This window comes from Phoca vitulina, unplaced genomic scaffold, assembly GCF_004348235.1.
Source record: "Phoca vitulina isolate PV1807 unplaced genomic scaffold, GSC_HSeal_1.0 scaffold23, whole genome shotgun sequence".
NCBI lineage: Eukaryota > Metazoa > Chordata > Mammalia > Carnivora > Phocidae > Phoca > Phoca vitulina.
In genome coordinates this window covers 8729834-8754487 of record NW_022589726.1, presented here as the reverse complement: position 1 = coordinate 8754487, position 24654 = coordinate 8729834, and the positions used below count along the sequence as shown (strand labels likewise).

At 39.9% G+C, this 24654-nt stretch overlaps 1 protein-coding gene across 1 annotated transcript in view; it reads right to left on the bottom strand.

Moving 5' to 3' along the window:
• Window positions 1-18218, bottom strand: part of GNS (glucosamine (N-acetyl)-6-sulfatase) — a 55429-nt gene extending 37211 nt beyond the window's left edge. The window contains exons 1-8 of the mRNA XM_032420457.1: window positions 17870-18218; window positions 13022-13081; window positions 9958-10164; window positions 7730-7795; window positions 6543-6641; window positions 4950-5117; window positions 3207-3289; window positions 1868-1986 (exon numbers count right to left, since the gene is read on the bottom strand). Coding sequence (XP_032276348.1) covers window positions 1868-1986; window positions 3207-3289; window positions 4950-5117; window positions 6543-6641; window positions 7730-7795; window positions 9958-10164; window positions 13022-13081; window positions 17870-18058 — 991 coding nt within the window. The 5' untranslated portion in view covers window positions 18059-18218. The remainder of the gene's footprint in view (window positions 1-1867; window positions 1987-3206; window positions 3290-4949; window positions 5118-6542; window positions 6642-7729; window positions 7796-9957; window positions 10165-13021; window positions 13082-17869) is intronic.
• Between the last annotated feature and the right edge of the window lie 6436 nt (window positions 18219-24654).

Sequence of the window (24654 nt, the reverse complement as noted above, 5' to 3'; positions counted from 1 at the left end):
GATCCCAGGACCCCAGGATCATGACCTGAGCCGAAGGCAGATGCTTAACCGACTGAGCCACCCAGGTGCCCCATGAGTTCATCTTTAAACAAATGACTAGGGGGACTCCTTGGTCTAAGATAGGACAAATTCAGCAAAAACAAGACTGGAAAGTACTGAAACACAAATACATCATTTATGTATGATACTCAACCTGACTACAATTGAATGAGGTTACTCTAAAAACTGTAAATAAAGGGACAAAAACATTTATCTGGCCTTTCCTGAATAAACTGCATTTCAAGATAACCAAACAGTTGAGTTCTTCTCTAAGGAATTCCAACTAATAAATGCAAAAGGAAGGACAGGGTTATGAAGTCATCATTTTGCCATTTTTGAGAGAATAGTGGATTAAAAAAGCAACAATCATCAATGGAAGCTTCGGCCACAAAAGGTTCATAGGACAGGCCCAGGCTGACACCCCATGAGCCATCGATTAATAGCAGCATCGATCAAGTGGGTCAACCAGACACCACCATGAAGCATGAAGTAATGTAATAGGAAGTACTATCAGTATCACCAAGGAAGCATTTTCGCTGAAAATGTCCATTTCTATTAAGACTCTAGATCTAACTACCAATCTATAGAAAATGCTGACTACAGAAACACAAGTTAAAGCATCACAAGAATGCAATTAGCCAAACCCAGAATGTGAGATATTCTAAAGAACAACAACAACAAAAACTCTTCCCAATAAATCAGTGGCAATAACCAGCCTCAGGGCACATAATAAATACAGATAGCATGTGGACTTTGTCTAGGCCCTGATACATAATAAACTAGGCAGATGCACAATGTAGTGTTGATGTACAGGATCACAATGTCTGAAGTTTCTTCAAAACCCTCTAAGCTAAATAAAGACAAACATGGGGAAGGTAGGAAAAATTCGAAAGACTGGCCACATGTAGCTGAAAACTGAAGCTGGAAATGGAGGTTATTTTATTAGTCTCTACTTTGAGTGTTTAAAAATATTCACAACAAAACATTAAATGCCTCATCAATCTGCTCCTATGCAAGCAAGCCTCAGGTTAGTAGTTTTCAAGTTTATGAAATTGATAGCTGGGGAAAGAAGACATTCATTTTTAAGAAAATCCAAGTGGAAAAAAGGAAAGTCAAGGATATGGGGTTGACTCATAGTTTTGAAAAACATAAAACAAAAACCACAAATATCCACACACACACACACACACACACAAAATCAATAAAACATCTCACAATTTCACAAGAAAGGGGTTTTCCCCCAAGACAACCTTCTCTTGGTCTTTCTGTATAAAATCTCTTACCCCTAGTCTTTAAGGTCTACTTGCCCTTTAAATCTAGTTCAGTTTTGGGGGGCCTGGGTGGCTCAGTCGATTAAGCGCCTGACTTCGGGGCTCAGGACATGATCTCAGGGTCTTGGGACGGAGCCCCGCATGGGGCTCCCTGCTCCCCAGGGAGTCTGCTTCTCCCTCTCCTTCTACCACTCCCCCTGCTTGTGCTCCCTCCTTCCCCCTCTCTAATAAATAAATAAAATCTTTAAAAAAAATAAATCTAGTTCAGTTTCTTACCTTTTTCCTAAAGCCTGCCTCCAACCTAGCAAGCTCACTCTCTGCTCCCAACTCCTAGTACATCATGTAATTTGGCACATGAAATAACAAATAACGAAACCTGGTCTCTCCATGTGCGAATGAGTTGACCCTCCAACCAGAGGGGTCTTGAGGGCAGCACCCTCCCCCTCTGGCCTATCCATCGCTACAACAGGCCTAGAGCTCCCTGCTAGTGCTACTGACTGAGTGAAAAAGGAAAAGCACCTCATCAAGGCCATGGGAACACCCCAGTCTGCCCTTACCTGTGTGATAGCCATTGTCTGAAGTATAAAAGATGTACGTGTTGTTAAGTTCCCCATTGAACTCTAATCTCTTGACCAGTTTCTCCACAAGGTCATCAACTGACAGTAAAGTTTGCCACCTGGATGTACACAGAGGGTGACAACGGGATTTCAGAAACAATGGCTGAAGGAATGCTATCTTGCCAAAAAAGCAGGAGAGAAGTCCAAAACAAAACTACCCAAAGCCCCCAAACCACGCTCCCCAAAAGCTCAAATCCTAAACTTCCTTTCCTCAGACCACTCACTGAAAAAAAAAAAAAAAAAAAGATTAGAAAATCCCAGAACACAATTAGTTCATTATAAATTTAACTGTTCCCAAAGAAATAAACGAGGCTTTTAATAACCAGTTAGTTTTATTAACACTGATGATGAGAGGAGAAACAAATGGAAGGGAAAGCCGTCAATTCAGTACTGATGAGCACAGATTAATTCAGATAGACTCATGCCACAACAACGTTTAAGGGTCTAAACTAGGGGTTGGCAAGCTATAGTGATGGGCCAGTTTGCCCACTGTTTTTATTTTTAAATTGTGATAAAAAACACACAACATAAAATTTACCATCTTAACAAATTTTAAGGGTACAAGCAATAGCATTAAGTATATTCACATAGCGAAGCAGATCTCCAGAACCTTTTCTTCTTGCAAATCTGAAACTCTGTACCCATTAAACAACTCACTATTTTTATATAAAGTTTTACAGGAACACAGTTGTGCTCATTCATTCACATATTGCCTAGTTTTACTCCAACAGCAAAGCTGGGCAACTGTGACAAAGACTGTCTGGCCTGATAGGCTATAATATTTACTCTCTGGCCCTTTACAGAAAAAGTTTGCTAGCCCCTGGTATAATCTAAATACATCTTGAGAGACTGTAATGAATTTTTAAGAACTGACTTAAAGAAATTCCTTGAAATTTCAAATAGCAATGGCAAATATTCTGCTCTAGTCTAAACCCTTGGGTCTTATGCAAATATTGGGCCTGAGCTCTTACAAAGTGACCTTTTCTTCAGACATAGGGAAAAAAAAAATTTTTTTTTTTAACCAAATGGCTCCAGCTTGCAATTATGTTTTAAAAAGTCATAAAAATGAATTGTTTTATTAGTTTTATTAGTCCTGAGGTCCAAAGACCATCTCCTACACCTTCTGGGGCAGCAGACACCCCAATCAAAGAGTCTCTCCCACCAACTCACTACCTTCTGATTTTGTCTCAAAGAGAACCACATTGTGCAGCCCCCTGTTCACGGGCTGATTTGGAAGGTCCTCAAAGACAACCCAGATGGAGAAAGTAGCAGCTCTTACCTTTTCCGAAATGCATTATCTAAAAACTGTATTGAAGAATTAGTCATTGGGGTCTTGGCTTGCCTAATTAACCAGTGTTTATTCTAAAATTTAAAAGAAAAAAAAAAATGTTAGCACCAAGTCACTACAATCAAATAAACTACTAGAGTACATAATGAAAAGGAGCATTTTATATTTCAGCAAAAAGGAACTTACCGGAGCATTTAAGGAACTTAAGATTTCCTCTCCCCTGCCCCATGTACTCCTCTAAAAAACACTTTCTACAGATTATCACTCATTCTTTAGCTTCTTCCCAGTAGCTCCGAAGGCCTGGGCTCCTTGTTAGCAGCATTAATCAGCATTCCAAGAGATTTAGTGAAAGATATTGGGAAACTACTGGTTAAAAGGAGACAATCTATAACACCTAGTCTATGCTTTGGGTCTACTACCCAAGCTACAAAAGGGTAAATATTAACTTTACCTTCCAGTAAGTTTTGCCCTAATAAGCCATCATTCTATCACCCTCTATTTTCCTACCCAAGATACTGATTATCCTAGAACCTTGGGAAAAATCTCATCATAGCAATTTCCTAAAACCCCAAGCCCAAATCTAGAGGGTTCTTGTCATTTAAATAAAGCACTCACAGTTCTAAAAAAACAAAAACTTTCCCGTACATCATTAATTCTCTCCTCTCTACTCATAAAGCCCTAAGTTACCATCTCCCAAACTATCAGCCTCAAAGGATTCTTAGTTAATATGTTTGAGAAACGTTATACAGCATATCCTCCTGTTGGAAATCCATGTTGGAACAGGAATAACTCTGAGAAATTCTGTAATAGAGTGACTTAGTTAAAATTTCTAAACTTACTTGCTTAAGGGAACTTCTATTAACTTCTTTCGGAACATAGAGAATGGCCCTCTAGTTCAAAACTCAGTTCTCTCAGCTTTAAAAATCCTACTTAAACATTTGCCTACAATGTGCCAGGCAACGTGCTGCATATTTCTATCTTCTTTAATCCATATTGCAGCTGCACGAGGAAAGAGGACCTCCCACTTTATTTATTTCTCCCACTTTAGATAGAAAAGCAGAAGTTAAGCATCTCGCTCAGTCAGATCCCTTGGCTCGAAAGTGGTAGTGCTGAGTCTAATCCAAGACTCATTCTGTCTACCACACCTCACCAGTAATTAAGATTTCTGGGCAACAGGCACAAGGCAGTACAGAACTTCTGCCTTTGAACCAGTGAACAGTCTACCCTCTGTGCCAAGGAAAGTATAAGTAACTGGCATATTAGGCAAGTATTTAGGTTGTGGTCCTTAATTATATTCCCTGCTCTGGCTCATTTCTCCATTCAACTTCCCTTTCTAATTATATTGCACTATGTCACCCCTTCTTTCCTATGCCTCAGGCCCGGTGAGGGCCACCCACAGAAGGCTGCTGTAGGCCTAGCTCAGCCCCATGGGCCGTGTCTCAGTCACTGCCACATAGGAGGAGAGCCAGCACAGAGATTAGCAGGAGAGCCTGTAGTCAAGAAAGATAGCATTTCTTTAAATATTTCCTGTGGACTCTCCAGCTGCTAACTGGATGTGTGGCAGGAAGCTTATCTGTCCTTCTGAAGCAAGTTTATGCTATTATACTCAAGATAGGTACAATTACCTTTAAAAGATCTGGAAGGAAAACCAACTACATGGCCCAAAGGCTCCCTAACAAGGTAATATACAGTTACTTATATCAAGTGTTTAATTCAAGGGTTAGGGGAAGCTACCGTTCCATGGATGTTGAAGTTCTTATTTCTTGGTGCAAAGACGTTCTGGAAGGTCTTCTGGTACTGAGGTGCGGCTGTCCAAGGAGAATGAGGTGCTGGTGTGGAGATCATCATGAAGAACGGCTCAGAGTTGGACTTGTAGTCCAGGAAGCCCAAAGAGATGTTAGCCTGAGATATACAAAGATCTGTCATCTTCTATCTTACCCAACAGTTCAGGACTTGAGAGATGCATGCTCTCAGGTATACAGGAGGTATAGGGTCATATTAGTTTTTAATCAGTCTTAAAAATTTTAACCAATTTTAACAATCTTAACATTAACATAATCTATGTCACAGTTATTTACAAGTGTGTTGTTGGAACAAATATTTGGGTTTTAGGCAATACTTATTTAAAAAAATGGAAAAGCATACCATCCTAAAAAGTAAGAGCTTAGTGATTATACATGATCTAAAAATTGTTACGCCTCCCATAAGGAAAGAAATAGTAATTTGGCCTTTTAAGGATTAGCTTGCATTAATACGGCTTAGAGTATGCCTCTGATGCCTTAAAGTATATAAAAAGAGAGTCAATCTAATTCACAGTGGGACAGGTGGATTAAGTTACCTTACTCTTCAAAAAATATACAGAGCGTAGATATCGTAAGTTATGCCAGCTAAAGCAGTTAAGCTAAATGAGTAACATTAAATCCAAATACCTCACACCAGGATTTTAATTTATATTGACTTACATTTTTCATTTGCTTATCTGGAGATACATTATGAAAATGAAAGCATCCCACATACATGCTATGCGTTTAATTGTTCTAGCTGATTTATAGCTTCATTTATTCCCATCACTAAACTCAAAGGATATTGACCATCCCACCCACCTGCTTACTCCAGCCCTGTCAGAGGCCTATGGTCCCAACATGCCGAGCACACTTCTGTCTCAGTGCCCCCACAGCCGTTGTTCCCTCTGTCTGTGCACCCTTTCCACTGATCTGCACAAGTCACTCTCACCTCTTTAGACGTTATCTAAGTAACCCCCATACCTTGCCTTATTTGTCTACCTGATCACCAAGAGGGCTTCTGCTTCATTTACTGAACACCTGCTATGCTGGGTGCTGAAATATTTGGTGAATAAATACTCTGTGGAGGGCTGTCATTAGAAACACCTCAGACAGGAAAGGAAAGTCCTAAATTCACCCAGTTTCAGTAATTTTTAAATAGAAATCCACAAAGCCTTAAGAACTCCCAGTCCCTAGCTCCCCATCCTCATGGTGAAGCTGTCCTCTCATAGCCTGTGAGTGAATCTGGGGTCAAGAGTAAAAACCTCTAAAGTAAAACCTCTTCAAAGTAATCTCTACAGTCTGAGAGATTAGTCTTTGGAAAAGGATTTGTTGCTGGAATTTCAAGAACATTAACTCTGAGCCTGGCTTATATACAAAGAAAAATGCCCTCAGGAGTCTTTAATCAGTTGGAAATATTTTTGGTAGGTAAATGAAGTTATTATTCACTTACATTACTCAACATGACCAAGTCCAAAGGTTTTCTAAGCAGAGGTTTCAATTAATTGTGAGCCAAACCTGCAAGGACAGAGCTTTGATAACTCACCAGAACATCTGTCAGGTAGTCCACACTGTAGTTTTCACCATGCTTCCGTGCCTTCCCATTGATAGAGAGGGTGTAATTATAGTATTTAGAATTCTTTTCCTATTAGGAAAGTAAAATTTGTTAAGAGGTCAGCATACCAAATGAAAGTCAGAAATCAGGCAGGGCTAAACTATACTCTGTTCAAATAGTGGTAAGACATTTTGGGGCAACTGGGTGGCATGGTTGGTTAAGCGTCGGACTCTTGGTTTTGGCTCAGGTTGTGATCTCAGGGTTGTGAGATTCAGCCCTGCATCAGGCTCCACGCTCAGCGTGGAGTCTGCTTGAGACTCTCTCTCCTTCTGCCCCAACCCGCCCCCCCAGCCCCAGTCATATAAATCTTTTTCTTTTTTTTTGGGCGCCTGGGTGGCTCAGTTGGTTAAGCGACTGCCTTCGGCTCAGGTCATGATCCTGGAGTCCCTGGATCGAGTCCCGCATCGGGCTCCCTGCTCAGCAAGGAGCCTGCTTCTCCCTCTGACCCTCTCCCCTCTCATGTGCTCTCTCTCTCTCATTCTCTCTGTCTCAAATAAATAAATAAAATCTTTAAAAAAAAAAAAAAAAAAAAATCTTTTTCTTTTTTTGATAAAGATTTTATTTATTTATTTGACAGAGAGAGACACACACAGTGAGAGAGGGAACACAAGCAGGGGGAGTGGGAGAGGGAGAAGCAGGCTCCCTGCTGAGCAGGGAGCCCGATATGGGGCTCAATCCCAGGACCCTGGGATCATGACCTGGGCTGAAGGCAGATGCTTAACAACTGAGCCACCCAGGCGCCCGAGTCATGTAAATCTTTAAAGAAAAAAAAAGCATTTAAAAAAAAAAAAAAAAGGTAATTACTCAAGTTATTACTGAACTGGATTTTTTGACTAGAGTTTTATTAACTATTAGCATAGTTTCAATAATCTGTCGTAGTTTAAAAAGCCATAAGTGGATCAGATAGAACAGACAAATACGTAACTAAACCTTGTGTGATGCGGGAAAAACATCCCCCAGAGGAGTGACTCCCAAATCAACAGACTTTCTTTTAAGAGGATAAAATAGCTAATCATAAATGCAAAGCAACTTATATCAAAATCACAGCTAAATTACAGAGTAAACATATTTTACTGTAGAGCTGTGTATAATTGTCACAGACTTCAGCAATCACTCACCAAGGCATACCAATAACTCCAGCCTAGAGGAACGTGTTCTAGTCCACCGGCATCTGGGGCTCCATACTGAAAAGCAAGACAAGCAGGACATCAGAAATGCTTACACATGACCAGATCAGAAAGAAAGAGGAAACTTTTAGAATCCTTTTAGATCAGTGCCTGAAACCAGGTACTCAATTTCCCCAACACATAAATCCAGTCAAAAAGTAAAGAACACTATAATCCTAGGAACTTCTGAAGCAGGAGTTTGCAAACTATGGCCAGTAGGCCAAATCTAGCCTGCCGACTGTTTGTATGATCAGCAAGCTAAGAATTTTTTTCCAACCATTAAAAAATACAAACAGCAATCAATAGAGGAATATTTTGTGACATATGACAGTTTTAGAAAATTGATATTTCAGTGATGAAGATTTTTGGAACACAGATGCACTCATTTTGGTTTGTGTATGTCTATTGCTGCTTTCGCGCTACGATGGTAGAGTCAAATAAAGGAATCCCCCTTATTTGCAGTTTCATTTCCCGTGGTTTCAGTTAACCCGTGGTCAACTGTAGTCCAGAAGCAAATGATCCTCCTGTCAGAAGGTCCCAATGCCTGTCACTGCCCTCACGTGATCGCATCATGTAGGCACTGTACCATCTCACATCATCACGGGAAGGGGGAGTGCAGTGTAGTAAGATATTTTGAGAGACACAACATTCACATAATTTTTATTGCATTATATGGTTGCAATTGTTCTATTTTGTTATTAGTTGTTAATCTCTTACTGTGCCTAACTTAGAAGTTAAACTTTATCACAGGTACATATACACAGATAAAAACAGTATACATGAAATTTAGTACTATCGTGGTTTCAGGCATCTCCTGGGGGTCTGGGAAAGCATCCCCCGTGGATAAGGTGGTGGTGGGGAACTACTGTGATCACAAAAGAGACATATGGCCTGCAAAACCCAAAATATTTACTTCTGGCCCTTTCTAGAAAAAGTCCGCGTGGCTTAGGCTACAGAGTCCATTTCCTGAGGCAGAGACTGAATACTCCAACTGCCCTTGTGGCTGACAACAGCCGAAAGAATCAGACTGTGAGCTCTCAGCCTGTAACTTCACTTGCCCTGATGATGAAACCTACTTCTGGAGCTCAATTTATTTGATGAGATGAATTAAGTGACCACAGAATCATCCCATTTTATCTCAACAAGGTTTAGTATTGCCCATTTAAGGAAGAATTTAATACATGAGAAATCTTTGTATTTTAATGAATTTCTCTGAATTGTGTATACAATTAAATGATCTTTGATATACAAAGTAGTATAAATTCTCTTTATGACCCACAGCCTTATCTCAATAATCTAGTATCTGTACTTATTTCTCATGATTCTTTTCAAACTGACTTCTCTTCCTTCAAACTCACAAGGTTGCATATTCTCCCAATTATTGTGGGGAGGGAAAGAATGAACAGAAAATTCAGATCAAATATTAGTATCTCTAGCAACCATAGATAAAGTATGTAAGAAAATGTACATCTTTTCTTTGTCCTGCAGCCCCAGTTTTACTATAAGAGATAACCGAGATACTCTCAAATAAACTATTTCCTTTAAGTTTGAACTCTGACTAAAAAGCTAAGGCCAATGTGGTGAACCCGGGGGCCATGAAATCTGGCCTTGGCAGGCTATAATGGGTATCCCTCCATCCAGGCGCACAAGAGGCCAGCACATCCACCACTAAGCCATATGCTTTAATGGCCTGAATATCCCAGCTCTGGGTGTCTTCCCTCAATCACTGATCTCTCCACATTTTGTTCCCATTTTTTCAAGTTAGAAAATGGGGTAAGTCTTAAGTTGTTATAACGCAGGAAAGGTGGTAGGAGGAAAAAGTTCTTCATTCTCATCCTGATAAAGGGGAAATGGAGACAAAGATACCATGACAGCCACATGAGAAGCAAAATTCTTGAAGAAAAAGGGGAAGATGCATCAGACAGCAGCAGTCATAGGACAGCTTTTAAATAAATGCCATAGGCTATTTAAAGGAAGAAGAACTATAGTACTTAAATCATGTAAATATGCTCATGTAAGTAAATTCTTGTTTAATGGGCAGATTAGGAGAAAACAACATATACCAAAAACATTTTAACATGACTCAAATGGATAATAACTAAAAGACAACATGAATTACATTAATTCACATTTATAAATCTTTTTTTTTTTTAAAGGAATAATTAGATCATTCAACCTACCTCATTTAAGTATTTCCCTGCGAAAAAGGTCTGATAACCACACATCGATCTGAGAATTGCTGGGAAAGTATTTGGTTCTTGGATCTTCTGCCAAGACTTACTACTGCAGTTTCCCTCTAAAGTGTTGTTAACAACGTGATGATTATGTGGGTACTTCCCTGTCAAGATACTGGCTCTGCTCGGGCAGCAAAGAGCACTTGGCACATACTACAAAGGGAACAGAAGCAAAAAACCCAGTTACACAAGAAAGATGGATTTCTCATCATTTCTAAAGAGAGTAAAGAAAGCTACTTAATACTCTTAACTTTGAATTTCAAGTTTCCCATGGAATAGAGTTTTTTTGGGTTTTTTTTGGTAACACATGACACACTTCTGAGCTGTTTTAAGTCACATAGTAGAGAAGTAAACCAGATAAAAGAAACCAAGAGAACAGATTTTTCAGTTGGTTTCTTTCTGCAGAATAAGTTATTCCAATCTCATCTGCCAAAGAAGTATGTACAGGATAGGAGCTAGGTCTTTTTTTTTTTTTTAAGTAGGCTCCATGCCCAGTGTGGAGCCCAAAATGGGGCTTGAACTCAAGACCCTGAGATCAAGACCTGAGCTGAGATCAAGAGTAGGACCCTTAACCGACTGAGCCACCCAGGTGCCCCTAGGAGCTAGGTCTTAACCAAAAATAAAGAATACTACTTGAATCTGATGTAGCTGAGAGGCACAGGTTCATTTTCAGGATAATCTGTAGCTTTATATATTTCCTGTATCACTTAATACACTGGACATAGATTATTTTTTCTACTCTATATTTCTGTTAGCTACTATCATCAATAAACTTTGCTCATTCTACCTAATATTTGTATACGTCTTAGTACACATCACCAAGCCACTTTACAGAGAATAATACTAGTTTATACTCGCACCAGCAGGGAAGGAATGCTCATTCAAGTACACCCTTGCCACAATTACATATTATCCCTTTTAAATAATTGGCATTTCTTTGGCCTTTCAAATTGGATGTGGCATTTTTAAATACTGGTGAGGATGAACATTCTCCACATGCATAATGACCAACTGTGTTTACGTGAATGATTTGTTCATGTGCTTTGTACATTTTTTCCTCCTGGGGCATCAGCTTCTTGTTACATAAAATCTGAGTTAAGGGAGGATTCAGTCATGTTACAAATATTTGCCATTTTTTACTTCTGCTTTTTAAATTTTGTCAGATATTTGACTTCTGTAATTTTTACATTGGCAAGCCTTTTAATCCTTTTGCTTTTTTGTCTGCTGATCTATTTTTTGGTCAATCTCACACTGTTTACTGTATCTTCATATTACATTTTATTATCTGGAAGGGCAATTTCCTCCTTTAAGAAATTACCTTGATTGTTCTAACCTACTTATAATTCCAGATAAATTTAGAATCACTTTATTCAGCCTAAAAAAAATCTTGTTGGGATTCTGATTAGGATAAACTAATCTTGGGTCTTCCCACAAAAATGATGGGTGTGTCTACATATTAAGTATTATTATTACATCATGCACAAAGTTCTGTAACCTTATTTATATAGGTCTTAACCATTACTGGCCACCACCAGCTATATCTAGAGTCTGCATTTTCCGGCTGTATGAATGGGCTCTATTCTCTCTCCTCCCCAGTACTTCTCTAACTGGTTATACAGGAGAAGATTATTTTTATTTTTCATTTCTACTTTACTAAATTCTATTAATTTAAAAAGTTTTCAAACAATTCTACGTTTCCTAGGTAGAAAATACAAAGTGGAAATAATAATTGTGTCTTTTTCCAATACTCCAGTTAATTCCGCAGGACTTGTGCCAATGACTAGACAATCAGAACAGCATTAAGTGACAAGTATTAGGCCCCTGCCTCATCTCTAACAGCAGTGGCCTGAATCTTTCACCTTAACTATAAGGTGTGCTATTTGTTTGAAATACTCATCATAATAAGGATGCATTCTTCTAACAGTTTAATCCATTACCAGGAAAGGATGCTAAAATTTCAGAGGACTTTCAAGCGTCTATTAAGATTTCGTCTTTCAACTACTGATCTTGTTGGTGGACAATATAACAACTACCATTATGCAGTATGTACTATAAGTCAGGTGCTGATATAAGTGCTTGCCTTACACCTATCTACTCATTTAATATCACAGAATCCAGAGACAGCTTTTAGTACACCCAGTTACAAATGAAACCAAGGGCCACAGAAAGGTTAATAACTTGCCCAACATCACACAGTTAGAAAAGAGGCAGAGAGAGCATTCAAAACTAGGTGATCCAGCTCTAGAATCTGTGCTCTTAAGCAAAACACTATGTTGCTGTTTAATGGATTTCCTAAAAAGCTAGGCTACTACTTACTTGGTTATGTGCATGGTTCCTGAATTTGATTTATTAGTATTTTATTACGGATCTTTCCATCTCTTTGCATCTCCTTCCTTCCTTCCTTCCCTTCCTTCATCTGGGCTCCACACCAGGCCTGAACCCCCAACCCTGAGATCAAGACCTGAGCTGAGATCAACAGTCGGACGCTTAACTGACTGAGCCACCCAGGTGCCCCGCACCTACGTTTATATATACATATATATATTTATATTTCATACACGCACATATATGTGTATATATACACACACAGATGTTTGTTTTGTTTGGTTGCTATTACCTTTCTCAGGTTTGACTGTCAGGGTTAACTGGGCTTTGTAAAGTGGCCCGCAAGCGTTGACCACAAAGCAATTTACATAGCATGAATGTTAACTTGATTATTACAATCCATTTTCAAACCTCAAACAGTGAGGCTTTAAAAAAAATTCTCTAGTTCTGAACTATAAATCAAACTGGCTTAGAAAATACCTACACTGGACATAGGTTCAATTCGTAAAAAGTAGTATTTCAATTAAAAGAATTTAAATCACATTAAATAAAGTCCTTCCTTTAGAGCAGGCATTTAACTAGGGAAAAAAACCACAAAGATTACATTAGACTCCCCAAAAGAGAGTGCTTCTTCTTAGAACATGAACAGAAAGTCTCACAAAATTAAGTTAGCTTCAAAACTTACAGCACTGGAGAAAGTCATCCCCATTTCTCCAATGAGAGCCTTGGTTTTCTTTAGTGGTGTCTGTGAAGTAAATAATCATCTGTTAAACCATTTCCTCCAATAAACAAAAACACACAGACCAAACCTCATGTTTTTTGCATCTCATTTGCAATGATCAGCTCCAATTGACACTAAGAAACTGCCAAAAAGAGTCCTGTGTGATTCTGGAGATGAACTTACAGTCAGTTATGTCCCATGCAAAAGATCAGAGGGGTCATAATGCCTGAAGGAAGGGAAAGTTCACAGCTCATTGCATTATTCTAGCAATATTGATTTCAATGTAATGAAATTTTGGTGCTATCTTTCGTCACCAGCCCCCTCACAAGATAGATAGGGCAGATCTCCATTAATTCATCTTTAGGAGCAAGATGTGGGCTAAATGAAAGGAGCCTTCCACCCTTTAAAACAGAAATAACACTTAGGTTCGAAAGCCAGATAAGGTCCTGAGGCCCAGAAAAGGACTCAAATATCACAAATCCAGTGATGGGAGTCCAAATGCACGCTTTTCAACTACAAGCTCAAAACCCCATGCACTAGACCAATTACCACCTCAGGTAAGGACTTGAACCAGGTGGCAAATAGTACAGACAACAATTAATCTCAAATCCTAGAGTGAGGATAAAAGTCTGAAGAAGGCCATTTAAATACAAATAAATACAAATAAAAGGAACACTAACAATCTTTATTCAGATTCCAGACAACAAAAAAGTACCACTGAAGAGACTCTAATTTTAGTTGTATTGTATGAATCAGTTCATGATGATTTTGAAGTACCTTTGAAATCTAAGACCATATTTAGTGCAGTTTTAAGTATACCTTATTGTGCAGTAATTCCTTAAAGATAATCTAAATATATAATTACATTAACGAGGGTCTTGTTTATAATACTGTATAAATGACTCTCCCCCACTGTTTCATATAGATAGTAAAAAACCTAAAGAACCCATAAGCTCAAAAGGATGAGGATTCTAATTTATTTAAGAAGACCTTTCATAATTTCATGAGTAGATCCGTAACAGGTTCCCAGGAGATGCTACAGATGTATAAGGTCTTCGTTAACCTTCAGAAGCAATGTCACCAGCTATGATCTTCACAAAACATCACTGAGTGCTACCTTCAGGTAAAGAATATTGGGTTGAATGAAACACTGGTTTGACAAGAAATCTGAGTTATGATGACACAGGAAGGGGAAATGAGAATACAAAGTGTAAGTGGGGAAAAGGACTATGTGAGTTGATTCTATGGGACTTAATCCTCAAACTGGTAAATATGCAAAACTACTGAAGAAATATCTGATTTACAGTAAGACCATACTGTGTGATTATAACCCATTTGTTAAACACTTAATGTGTGCCAGGCAGTGATGGAGGCCAGGACGGACAAAAGACAGAAGGTCCTTAACCTCATGACCTTTGTACTCTTGGGGACTTAAACAACTGACAGGTAAACAATCATTTCAGGCAGTGAAAAGTGCTATGAACGGAATAAACCAGGATGACGTGCTTACACCTGGTGAGAGGAAAGGGGGAAACTACTTTAGAAGGGTGGTCAGGAGAGGCCTCTTTCAGGAGGTAACTTTGGTACTCAGAGTCACGTGATGAGGAGGCCAGCCATGCAAAGATCCAGGAGAAGGTGCTTCCAGGCTGAGTGAATAGCAAGGACAAGGGCTGCCAGAGAAGAGGCACATGTGAGGAACAGAAAGGTGGCAAATGTGGTAGAAGCAGCACAGCAAGTAAAGGAGACTATGGGGTAAGACAAGGTCAAAGCGTTAGGCAGGAGCCAGCAGATGATCCAGGGCTGCATAGGAACACAGATTTTAGTGTCAGTAAGAAATTTATATTAATGACCATAATTTTTATACTGCTAACACTAGTACAGTGATAACCATAATCTGTGCTAAACCAAACAAACCCTAAACAAGAACCACACTGTACTGAAAATGTGCATGTCCATGCTAATCTGAATGCTAAAATGGACCCTTAAGATGTCAGCAAAGATAGCTGCAAGGCCGGTCAGGTCAAGGCTGTACAACATTGCTCAAGCAGTAGCCAATCTTATACCTGAATACGGGTAAATGTGTTACTTTACTCCTCCAAAGCAAATCCCTTCCATAAAAATCCTAAGGAGTCATTTACTTTTTTGGCTCCCGTGTACAGCTGCTCTGAAATAAAATTTTAACATTTCTAATAATCTATGGCTAATTTTTCTTTTAACAACGAAAGACCACCTTGCTTTTAAGCAAAGACATGGTGTAGTCTTCCCCTATATTTCATCACGGCTCCTTCCCTCACTTCCTTGAAGTTTTGACCAGATGTCACTTTTTCTGGAGTGAATGATTTTAAAAAGAGCAGCCTGTGCTTCTGTGAAGAACAGTGTGTTCATCCCGCCATAGTAACATTCAAGTAAAATAAAAAAATAGGAACTGTTCCCTAAGCAAACAAACCAAAGTCCCACAGATGATATTGCAAGAAATACAGTGAAATGTTAAAGATGATGCATAAAAGACAATTTCAAAGATGACTGAAAGATTCTACGGGAAAAAACAATCACACAAGCTCTATAATCCTTCGACCTGAGCTGGTCTGGTTGATTGGACTACTGTTTATTTTGCCAACGATGGCAGCAATTCATAATCTTTTTTGAGTCAGACCTCACTCTCTCCACAAAAATGAAGATATAATACAGAGTATTACATATAAATTAGGGACTTCCACGACCCCCCCCCCCAAACACACACACAATGTCCCTGAGTATCATCTTAAGAATCTCTGGTCTGAGGTATAATAAGTGAGTAGCTCATGTGGGTATGTGGAATGACATCTGGTAAGTATTATCACAATATTCTAGAATATGAGGAAAAAGTGGAGCTTTGAGATCATAAGACACCAGGCTTTCCTACTTATTAGCTATACGAACTTTGGCCAAGTTACTTAACACCCTCTCAGTTATTAGTTTCCTCTTATTTAAGGGAAGGACAATACGTACAGCAGAGGACTCCTGTAATGACTGAAGCACAAGTATAAAATACTTCATACTCTAACAGCTCCAAGTAGGTTTTCAAATGTTGTTATTGTCTTAGTGCTTTCCCTTCAAGTCCTGTTTGACAACTAGTGGTAGAATACTCTGGAAAAGGCTACAAGAGAAGCCAGAATACCCCAGCGAGTTGGGAGCATTAAATTTGACTTGTTCCCTCCACTCAATTTTGGCTCTTCTCTTTAGTATAAACACCTATAAAAAAGAATCTGATACTAGTTTAAAGAAGCAAATACGACTAACATGCTAAGGAGAAGATACCTCAAATCTACACAGACCACATCTGTGGTAAGAATTAAGAAACTCAATTCTGAACACCTTATATTTCAGTGATAAATTTTTGTTTTCAACAGAGATGTAAAAGCTTGACCTTTTAATTGTTTTAGTCAGTAAGCTATTACTAATTTTTGATGGAGATGGCTTGCCTTTTCTAGACAAAACACTTTTCAAGGACACACACACACAAATTTTTTTAAAGGAATTTTGTGAGGAGGGTCAGTGTAGTGGTGGGAATGGGAAAAACAAAGTAAATTCCAGGAGGGCAATTAAGTCAAGACTCTTCAATGTCAATGTGGCAGAGCAGAAATAAAAGGCAATGAGGCGTATGTGGCAGGAAGAAGCGTGGAGTCAAAATGCAAGCATCTGAAACATAAACTAGAAAAGTTTCTCATAGTCGTGAACACAGCCCTGAGTAAGAAATACATTTTCATTCATAACCCAGAAATATATATATGGATATGTGTACCTTTACCATATGTACCACATGTATCACACCAACATTTTCTATTCTACTTTATTCCACAGGAAAGTAAAAACCTGGTAGCTACTCACTAAACTAATTTCACAACTCACTTATGGGTTGAAATCGGCAGTTTGAAGGACACTGAGCTGAAAGCAAAAACAGAACTGAAACGAAAAAATAAAGGATATATATATATTTTCTTAAAGATAAAAGAACTGCCATACCCAGATCAGAGCACTCGTCAGGATTCTGACCTGTTTCAACTACTCAAGCGCCTTGGGAAAGCCACTTTCTCGGGCCTCCATGAGTAGGGGGTTGGGTGAAAGCTCCTAAAGGTCATAAATTCCAGAACTCTAAGATACAGAAGCAAAATTCACTCTGGGAAAGAATGAGGTCTCATGACCAGACACATTTAAAATGGAACGCGGACAATAGTAGCGAATGCATCAGCCAGGTGTTCAATTAGGCTAATTGAATTTTCTTGATTCTTGTGAGGCAAAGCGCACCCTCGATAGTTCGACAACCTACCTACCAGATTAGTTCATTTCAGCACTTATTTTATAAATATCAGGCACAAACATTGTACACGGAGACAAATACAGAGGTGCCGTAGGTCCTTCAAAGAGAGGGCTGGACTTGTCCTCAGATCCTCTAATCCAAAAGAAAAACACAGCTTGCGTGCTCTTAGCTAGCACCTGCTCCTCCTTGGTTCAGCCCATCCCTAACTGGCGTCCACCTGTTTATTTTGAACTATGAACGCGAACTCCGCAGCACTAAGGTCCAGACTAGGAGCTCTGTGTGGTGCGTGCATATGTGCCTACTCAGAAGAGACGCGGGAGAGGGACGCGGGAGAAAGAGGAAATAGAGTCCTGCGGCCCCTCAAACTTGCGTAAGGGGTCTGGCGTGACAAAAGCAAAACTATCCAGGGCCAAGGCAGCCAGCTGAGGGAATTGGGGTGGGGATGGGGAAAGAGGACAAGAAACCTGGGGGTCAGCCCGGGAGATGGAGGGGCGGGGCAGAAATAGAAGAGTTACCATGCCGCCGAGCACTTCATCCTGGTCGTCGGTGAGGAGCAGCACCACATTGGGCCTCCGAGAGCCCGCCGCCACCCCACAGACCCCCAGGCAGCTCCCCAGCAGCAGCAGCAGCGCCGGGCTGCAGGAAGGCAGGTGACAGGGGCTGGTCCGCCGGGGCCCACTTGGGGCCAGAGGCAGGAGCCACATGGCGGACAGGGCTCCGGGGGGGGGGGCCCGGGACCGAGTAGAGGGACGCGCAGGTGTCTGAAGGGCAAAAGGCGGATGAACCGCAGGAGGAAAAGAGTGGCCTGGATAAGGCCGGGGGCTGGGGTCAGGCGTTTTCTCCCCTAGCACGATCACGTGAACCGGGGACAGGGGGCGGAGCACGCCGTGCGGTCACGTGAGGACCGACGGGGCGGGCCTGCGGGCGGAAAGGGAGGGAGGACGGATCGGCGGACCGGAAACCGGATGTGGACGCAAGGGGGCGAAGAACGGGTCGGAGACGGGGATTTGCACTTTCTTCAGTCTGAGGCACGGGTTGGGTTCTCGGGTGATGTGAGTGTGAACGCTTGGTGCAAGGATTAGAATGGAGAGAAGATGGGGCGCCTGGGTGGCTCAGTCGGTTAGGCGGCTGCCTTCGGCTCAGGTCATGATCCGGGGTCCTGGGATTGAGCCCCGCGTGGGGCTCCTTGCTCAGCGGGGAGTCTGCTTCTCTCTCCCTCTGCTGTTCCCCCTGCTTGTGCTCGCTCACTCTTTAAATAAATACATACGTACATACTAAAATGGAAAGACGATAAGATGAAATGGAGGAGGGAATCAGCTCACAGTAAGCGATTAAGAGAAGGGAGGAATGTACCTACCAGGTAGTAAGATCAGCTGATAGGCAAAAGTCTGGTCTCTATCGTATTTTATCCTCGAGTCAACAGATACTTATGAGGGCCCTTATATTTAATCATTTCTAATTTTCTCTACAACTCACCTATTACATTTGAAGCTGGATTCTGAGTCAGCTTTCTTAACTCCAAGCCTCAGCTGATAACGTGATTTCAAACAAGCAAACAACTTAGGGATATCCTGACACCCTAATATTACTTGGTGAATTTTTGAAAGCCCTCTTAGAAGATGTTGGAGGATATGCACATTGAACAAAAACAAAACCCCTGAAACATGGTTACCCAACCACATTAAGTAATCTTTAGGGGGAAAAATTCCATGAACTAAGGCTCCAAATATTTCTGTGGTAGCTCTAGTACAGCTCTACCTCAACCCTCTGCTGAAGTCTGTGAAAACAGAATTATCCCTGGCAAGGTGAGGGGTCAAGCCTTATTCCCAACTTAGAGCAACACCTGTGCCTCCTGGTTCCTAACAAAGTGTATTTTCTCTAAGCTAGACCATCCGGCATAAAAAGTGTTTTAAAACTCATGAAAGCACTGTAGTATTATGAGGTAAAAATAATTGTGGAAGGACTTTGAAATGTCATATATACAACTATAAGCCTTACACAAAAGGAAGTGTTACCTTTTTGAAAAAAAAAAGAGGCTTACAGAAGGCAAGAGAATCTTTACAAAATGAAGTAAAGGTCCACTGCAAGAAAAATTATTCTGGGAATCTGGTCAGAGTAGTTCCCAGATGACCATGGTACTGGGTTACAACCTCAAACTAGGCTCGTTTTGCAAGCTGGTGCAATAATCCCTAAGAAATCAAGACTTCTGTGAAGACTATTGGCACAAAAAAGAACCTGCATTGATGCCCCAAATTTTAAGATTATATCACTGTTCTTAGTACAAGGCTAGATTATGAACTATTTGATGGCAGAGATTGTATAATTAAGGGCCCGCTTTATTCCAGATGCTAGACTAATGCTGAGGAGACACTGTTCCTTTTTCATGGAACTTGCAGTCTAGTTGCAGAAATATATACAATCTAATAATCACAGAGGTGTATTATTACAAATAAGGAGACATGCTATGAAGGAAAAGTAAAGAGAGCAATGAACATTTAAGGAGGTGGGGGGCTGACCTAATTTAAGGATTCGCTGAGGAAGTAAACTTTCAGTGGCCATGGGGAGTTTAAATAGGAGGTAATTTGTTAATGGGACAGTGGGGTGGTAGAATGTCTCCTAGGCACAGGGTACAGCATGTGCAAAGATCTTGAGGTAGTGTATTCAAAGAACTAAAAGATGCCAGTGTAGTTGGAGCAGAGGGAGAGAAGGAGGTGGAGAGGTAGACAGGGCCCAGATCCTATGTTAAGGATTTTGGTCTTCATCATAAGGCTAATGGGAAATCACTTGAAGAGTAGGGGAGAAATAAAATCATACATGAATTTGTATAGGGTCCTTTATGCTGTGGTGTGGTGTGCAGATTAGAAGACGACAAGAATGGATGATGATAAGAGAACAAATCCAGATTTTGTGGGGTGTGAAGCTTTTATGTATATAATTTGGCAAGGGTGGCTCCTTAAGTAAAAGAATAACAATTATAAATACAAAATTAGGTACAAAGGTGAATATTTATTTGGACTAAGAAAAGAAATAACCATATTATAGATTTTTAAGAGTTGAAAAATATTACAGATTACAAATGCAAAATTTTAAAATATAATATTTTTATTACTGAACTACCAGACACACCTCTCCATGCTTCCCCCCCCAACATTTTATGGCTATGTACACGTCAATCATACCTTCATATGACAGTGGCTTTGTAATATATTCCATAGAGAGAATAGGAAGATAATTTAGTCTTTTCTCTAGCATAGTTGATCAGTATTCATTTTTTATTACTGATAGTTCAGAAGTTTTTTTCATCCTCAGTTCATTATTGGTTATACACAAACACACATCCTTATTGTAATCATGTATTTTGAGTTTATATCCTCTTCATTCATGTCAATTTGAGGTCAAATCAGAAATAAATTTAATATTTTCAATGAGTTTATATGATTCACTTTTTACAAATTGATTATCAAACTATTTATTACTTTCATTTGCAATTTATCTGTTCCACAATTACTGTTTTTGTTATGATCTGCAAAAAAATGATTACTATTTACTTTTCAATGTCAGGATAATTTCTTTTGATTTTCTCACTCATCTTTATCACTTTGATTTAATGTTCATGATTTTTTTTACCTCAGTTTTATCTCAGTGCTTTAATAAAATAAAGATGACATAAGAAGGCGCCTACTATATACATCCACGTCAGGAGTCTGAAATTTTTCAGTTGTTTAATTGAAATGTTCCAAAGTGTCTTTTCTAAATGACAGTTAAAATATTATGTCTGGGTTTTATCAACTGTTAGATAAGTTTGTATTTTTTAAAAAACATTTTATTTATTTATTCGAGAGAGTTGGGGGGAAGGGGCAGAGGGAGAGAATCTTCAGGCAGACTCCCCACTGAGCATGGAGCCCAACACCAGGCTTAATCTCAAGACCCTAAGATCATGACCTGAGCCACCCAGTTGCCCCTGCAAAGTTGTTTTTATTTTATTTTATTTTTTTAAGATTTTATTTATTCATTTGAGACACAGAGATAGAGAGAGAGAGAGAGCATGAGCAGGGAGAGAGACAGAGGGAGAGGGAGAAGCAGGCTCCCCACTGAGCCAGGAGCCAGATGCAGGGCTCGATCCCAGGACCCTGGGATCAGGACCTGAGCAGAAGGCAGACACTTAACCATCTGAGCCACCCAGGCGCTCCTGCAAAGTTGTTTTTAAAGAGCATGTAGCCCTTTGTTCTAATCATCATAATAGTTGTGCTGACATATGACTGTAAATGTTGTTCAACCGCAGATTAAAATAGCTCAAATATTTTTTCACCTTGTTGAATAAAGTCTCATAAATGTTTCAGTTGGGTAAAAAAGTTAAAAATTGCTAATAGGGGTTCCTATTAGAGGAGTAGTGAACAATAATTGACAACTGATCAGTTTGTCACATCCAGAATAAAATATGTAATATTATTTGGTGTCTGGTTATGTATTTGATTTACCACTTTTGAAAACATTTTTCCATGAAGGGCGCCTGGGTGGCTCAGTTGGTTAAGCATCAGACTTCAGCTCAGGGCATGATCTCAGGGTCCTGGGATGGAGCACTGAGTCGGCCTCTGCACTCATTGGGGAGTTTGCTTGTCCCTCTCCTTCTGCCCCTCCCCCCTCCCACTCGTGCTTTCGCACACTCTCTTTCTCAAATGAATACATAAAATCTTAAAAAAGAATGTAAAAAATGTAGATTTTTAAAAAAAAAAACAAAAAAACACAAAAACCCCAAAACATTTTCCCATCAGGCTGGTTGGCTTAGTTGCTAGAGCATGCATCTCTTGGTCTCAGGGTTGTGAGCTTGAGCCCCATATTGGGTGTGCAGATTACTTAAAAATAAGGTCTTTAAAAAAATTTTAAGAACATTTTTCCATTATTTAAATTAACTTTTCATAAATTGTGGTAAAGTAAGTCACTTTTAAATTAAAAAATTTTTTTTCCTACACCTTAAGCAAAAATGGATTAAACCCAGCTATTAGTTGAAAAATTCCCATAAAATTTCCATTATGGGTACAACACTACTTTTTATTATGACCTTTGAAGTAAAAATATCTTTAACTTAAATATTTAATAACCTTAAGACCTCCATCTCTGACCATGATGGAATAATAGGGCACACTAACCTTTTTGCTATAGACAACCAGAAAACAGGACAAAATATGTTTCACACAATGGACAACAGTCAGTGCAGGACTATGATCCATGTGTAAAAAGGAAACAATTGTCCCCACTTTTAGTTTGTAGGCACATTCTGAACCAGGGAGCCAGAAAGAGGATCCTATGTAGAACAAAGATGAGTTGAGGGGAGAGAGATTAAGTTTGGGGGAGGCTGAGGTAGCTGGAAGTTGGGAGACAAAGTTCCAAAGAGGAGGAAAAGCTCCATAAATCTGCAAATATCTTTTTGAGATTTTGTTGAACACTAAGATATCCATGTGTAGGGTGAAGCCATCATACATAAGGTAAGGCAATGAATAACCAAGGAGATGTAAGAATTCTCAGAGGAGATATTTGAGATCCAACCAGCCAGGAGAGAGTCTTCTTTGGTCATCAGGGCTATTTAATAGAGAACCCAAAAAGGTCATATCCTAAGTAGTAGGGCTAAATTATCATGAGTGAAAAGTACTGTATACCTGCAATGATAAAGTTTATTTATTTTTTAAAGATGTATTTACTTATTATTTTAGAGAGAGAGAGCAGGGTTGGGGGGGCAGAGGGGCAGAGGGAGAGAAAGAATCTCAAGCAGACCACCCCCCCCCCACTGAGCACAGAGCCTGGTGAGGGGCTTGATCCAATGACCCTGAGACCATGATCTGAGCTGAAATCAAGAGCCAGACACAACTGACTGAGCCACCCAGGTGCCCCTACAATGACAAAGTTTGAATACAAAAATATCAAGCTGATCTGCAAGAAATTTAACTTGCCTGTGAGAACAAGGATCCACACTCTTCAAAGGAAAACTACAAAATCTAGATGCTCAACAATATGAAATTCCCAGGATTACACAGGATATCAAATAGGAAAATGGACCCATAACCAAGGAAAAATCAGTCAATGGAAACATAATAAATGACACAGATGAAGGAATTAACAGGTTGGGGATTTTAAAACACCTCTTGTATAAGTATATGTCATAGTCTAAACAGATTTAGACTGTCTGGGCATCCTGCCGAATAGCATATCCATCCATTGCATTGATGACAGGCAGGATGAACAAGAGACAGCTAATATACTGCATTTTTAAAAAAAGATTTTATTTATTTATTTGACAGAGAGAGAGGGGTCACAAGCAGGGGAGCTGGAGAGGGAGAAGCAGGCTTCCCACCCAGCAGGGAGCCTGATGCGGGGCTTGATCCCAGGACCCTGGGATCATGACTTGAGCTGAAGGCAGACGTTTAACCGACTGAGCCACCCAGGAGCCCCAACATACTGCAATCTTTGATATGACATGTGCTCTGGAGAGTGGGAGATAGGCCCTAAGAAAATTCAGGGACTTGGCACTTCAGTAAAGGATGGTAGATGTCCAGGGGTAAGCCACGTCATTGCCTTCGAGGTAAAAACAAATTGCAGCACCTTGCTTTTCTTATTACAAAGAAGGAAGCACAGTGCTTGTTTGACCTTTTTGTATTCTGTATGCAACTTATTCGACCTAGGAATACTGCCTCAGCCTGTATACTGAGTGACACGAAAGGCTGCCAGCTTTGAGTGGGGCCTGGAGCAGGAAAGCATGCTAGAGCAGACAGGGCCGGCTGTGTCATCTGCGGGGCCTAGTGTGAAATAAAAATGTGGGGGGAAAGTGCCACTGAAGGTGTTAAAGTATAAATCCTTTTAAAAATATTGTATTACTAACAAAATGCAATGGGGATTATAGTGATACATGAGTAACACCATAATCTTACAAAGTACAATTCACATTTTTGGTGTTATAATTTATATATCCAGTTAACACTGATACTTTATTAATGTGATATCTTGACTGTTAATATGTTTTTTCTGGCTTGCTTTCCTCCAAATTCATTTCTTAGGCCATCAAGATGTATACTTTTAGCAACTTCATTTGATATAATTAATAGTAATAATTTTTTTTTTTTTATGGTTTATCCTTAGGTGTTTATTCGCAGGGTAAAGATGGAGAAGAGGAAGGTCTGAAATGGGCACAGTTACACTCTCCCATCCTGAGTCCCGTAAGAGGAGGCAGGTGTCTGGACAGCTCAGGTACTCTGGGTTAGGGGCCTTGGCCAGGGGCCCAGGGCCCGGGGCCTGGAGCCCTTCCGCAGGC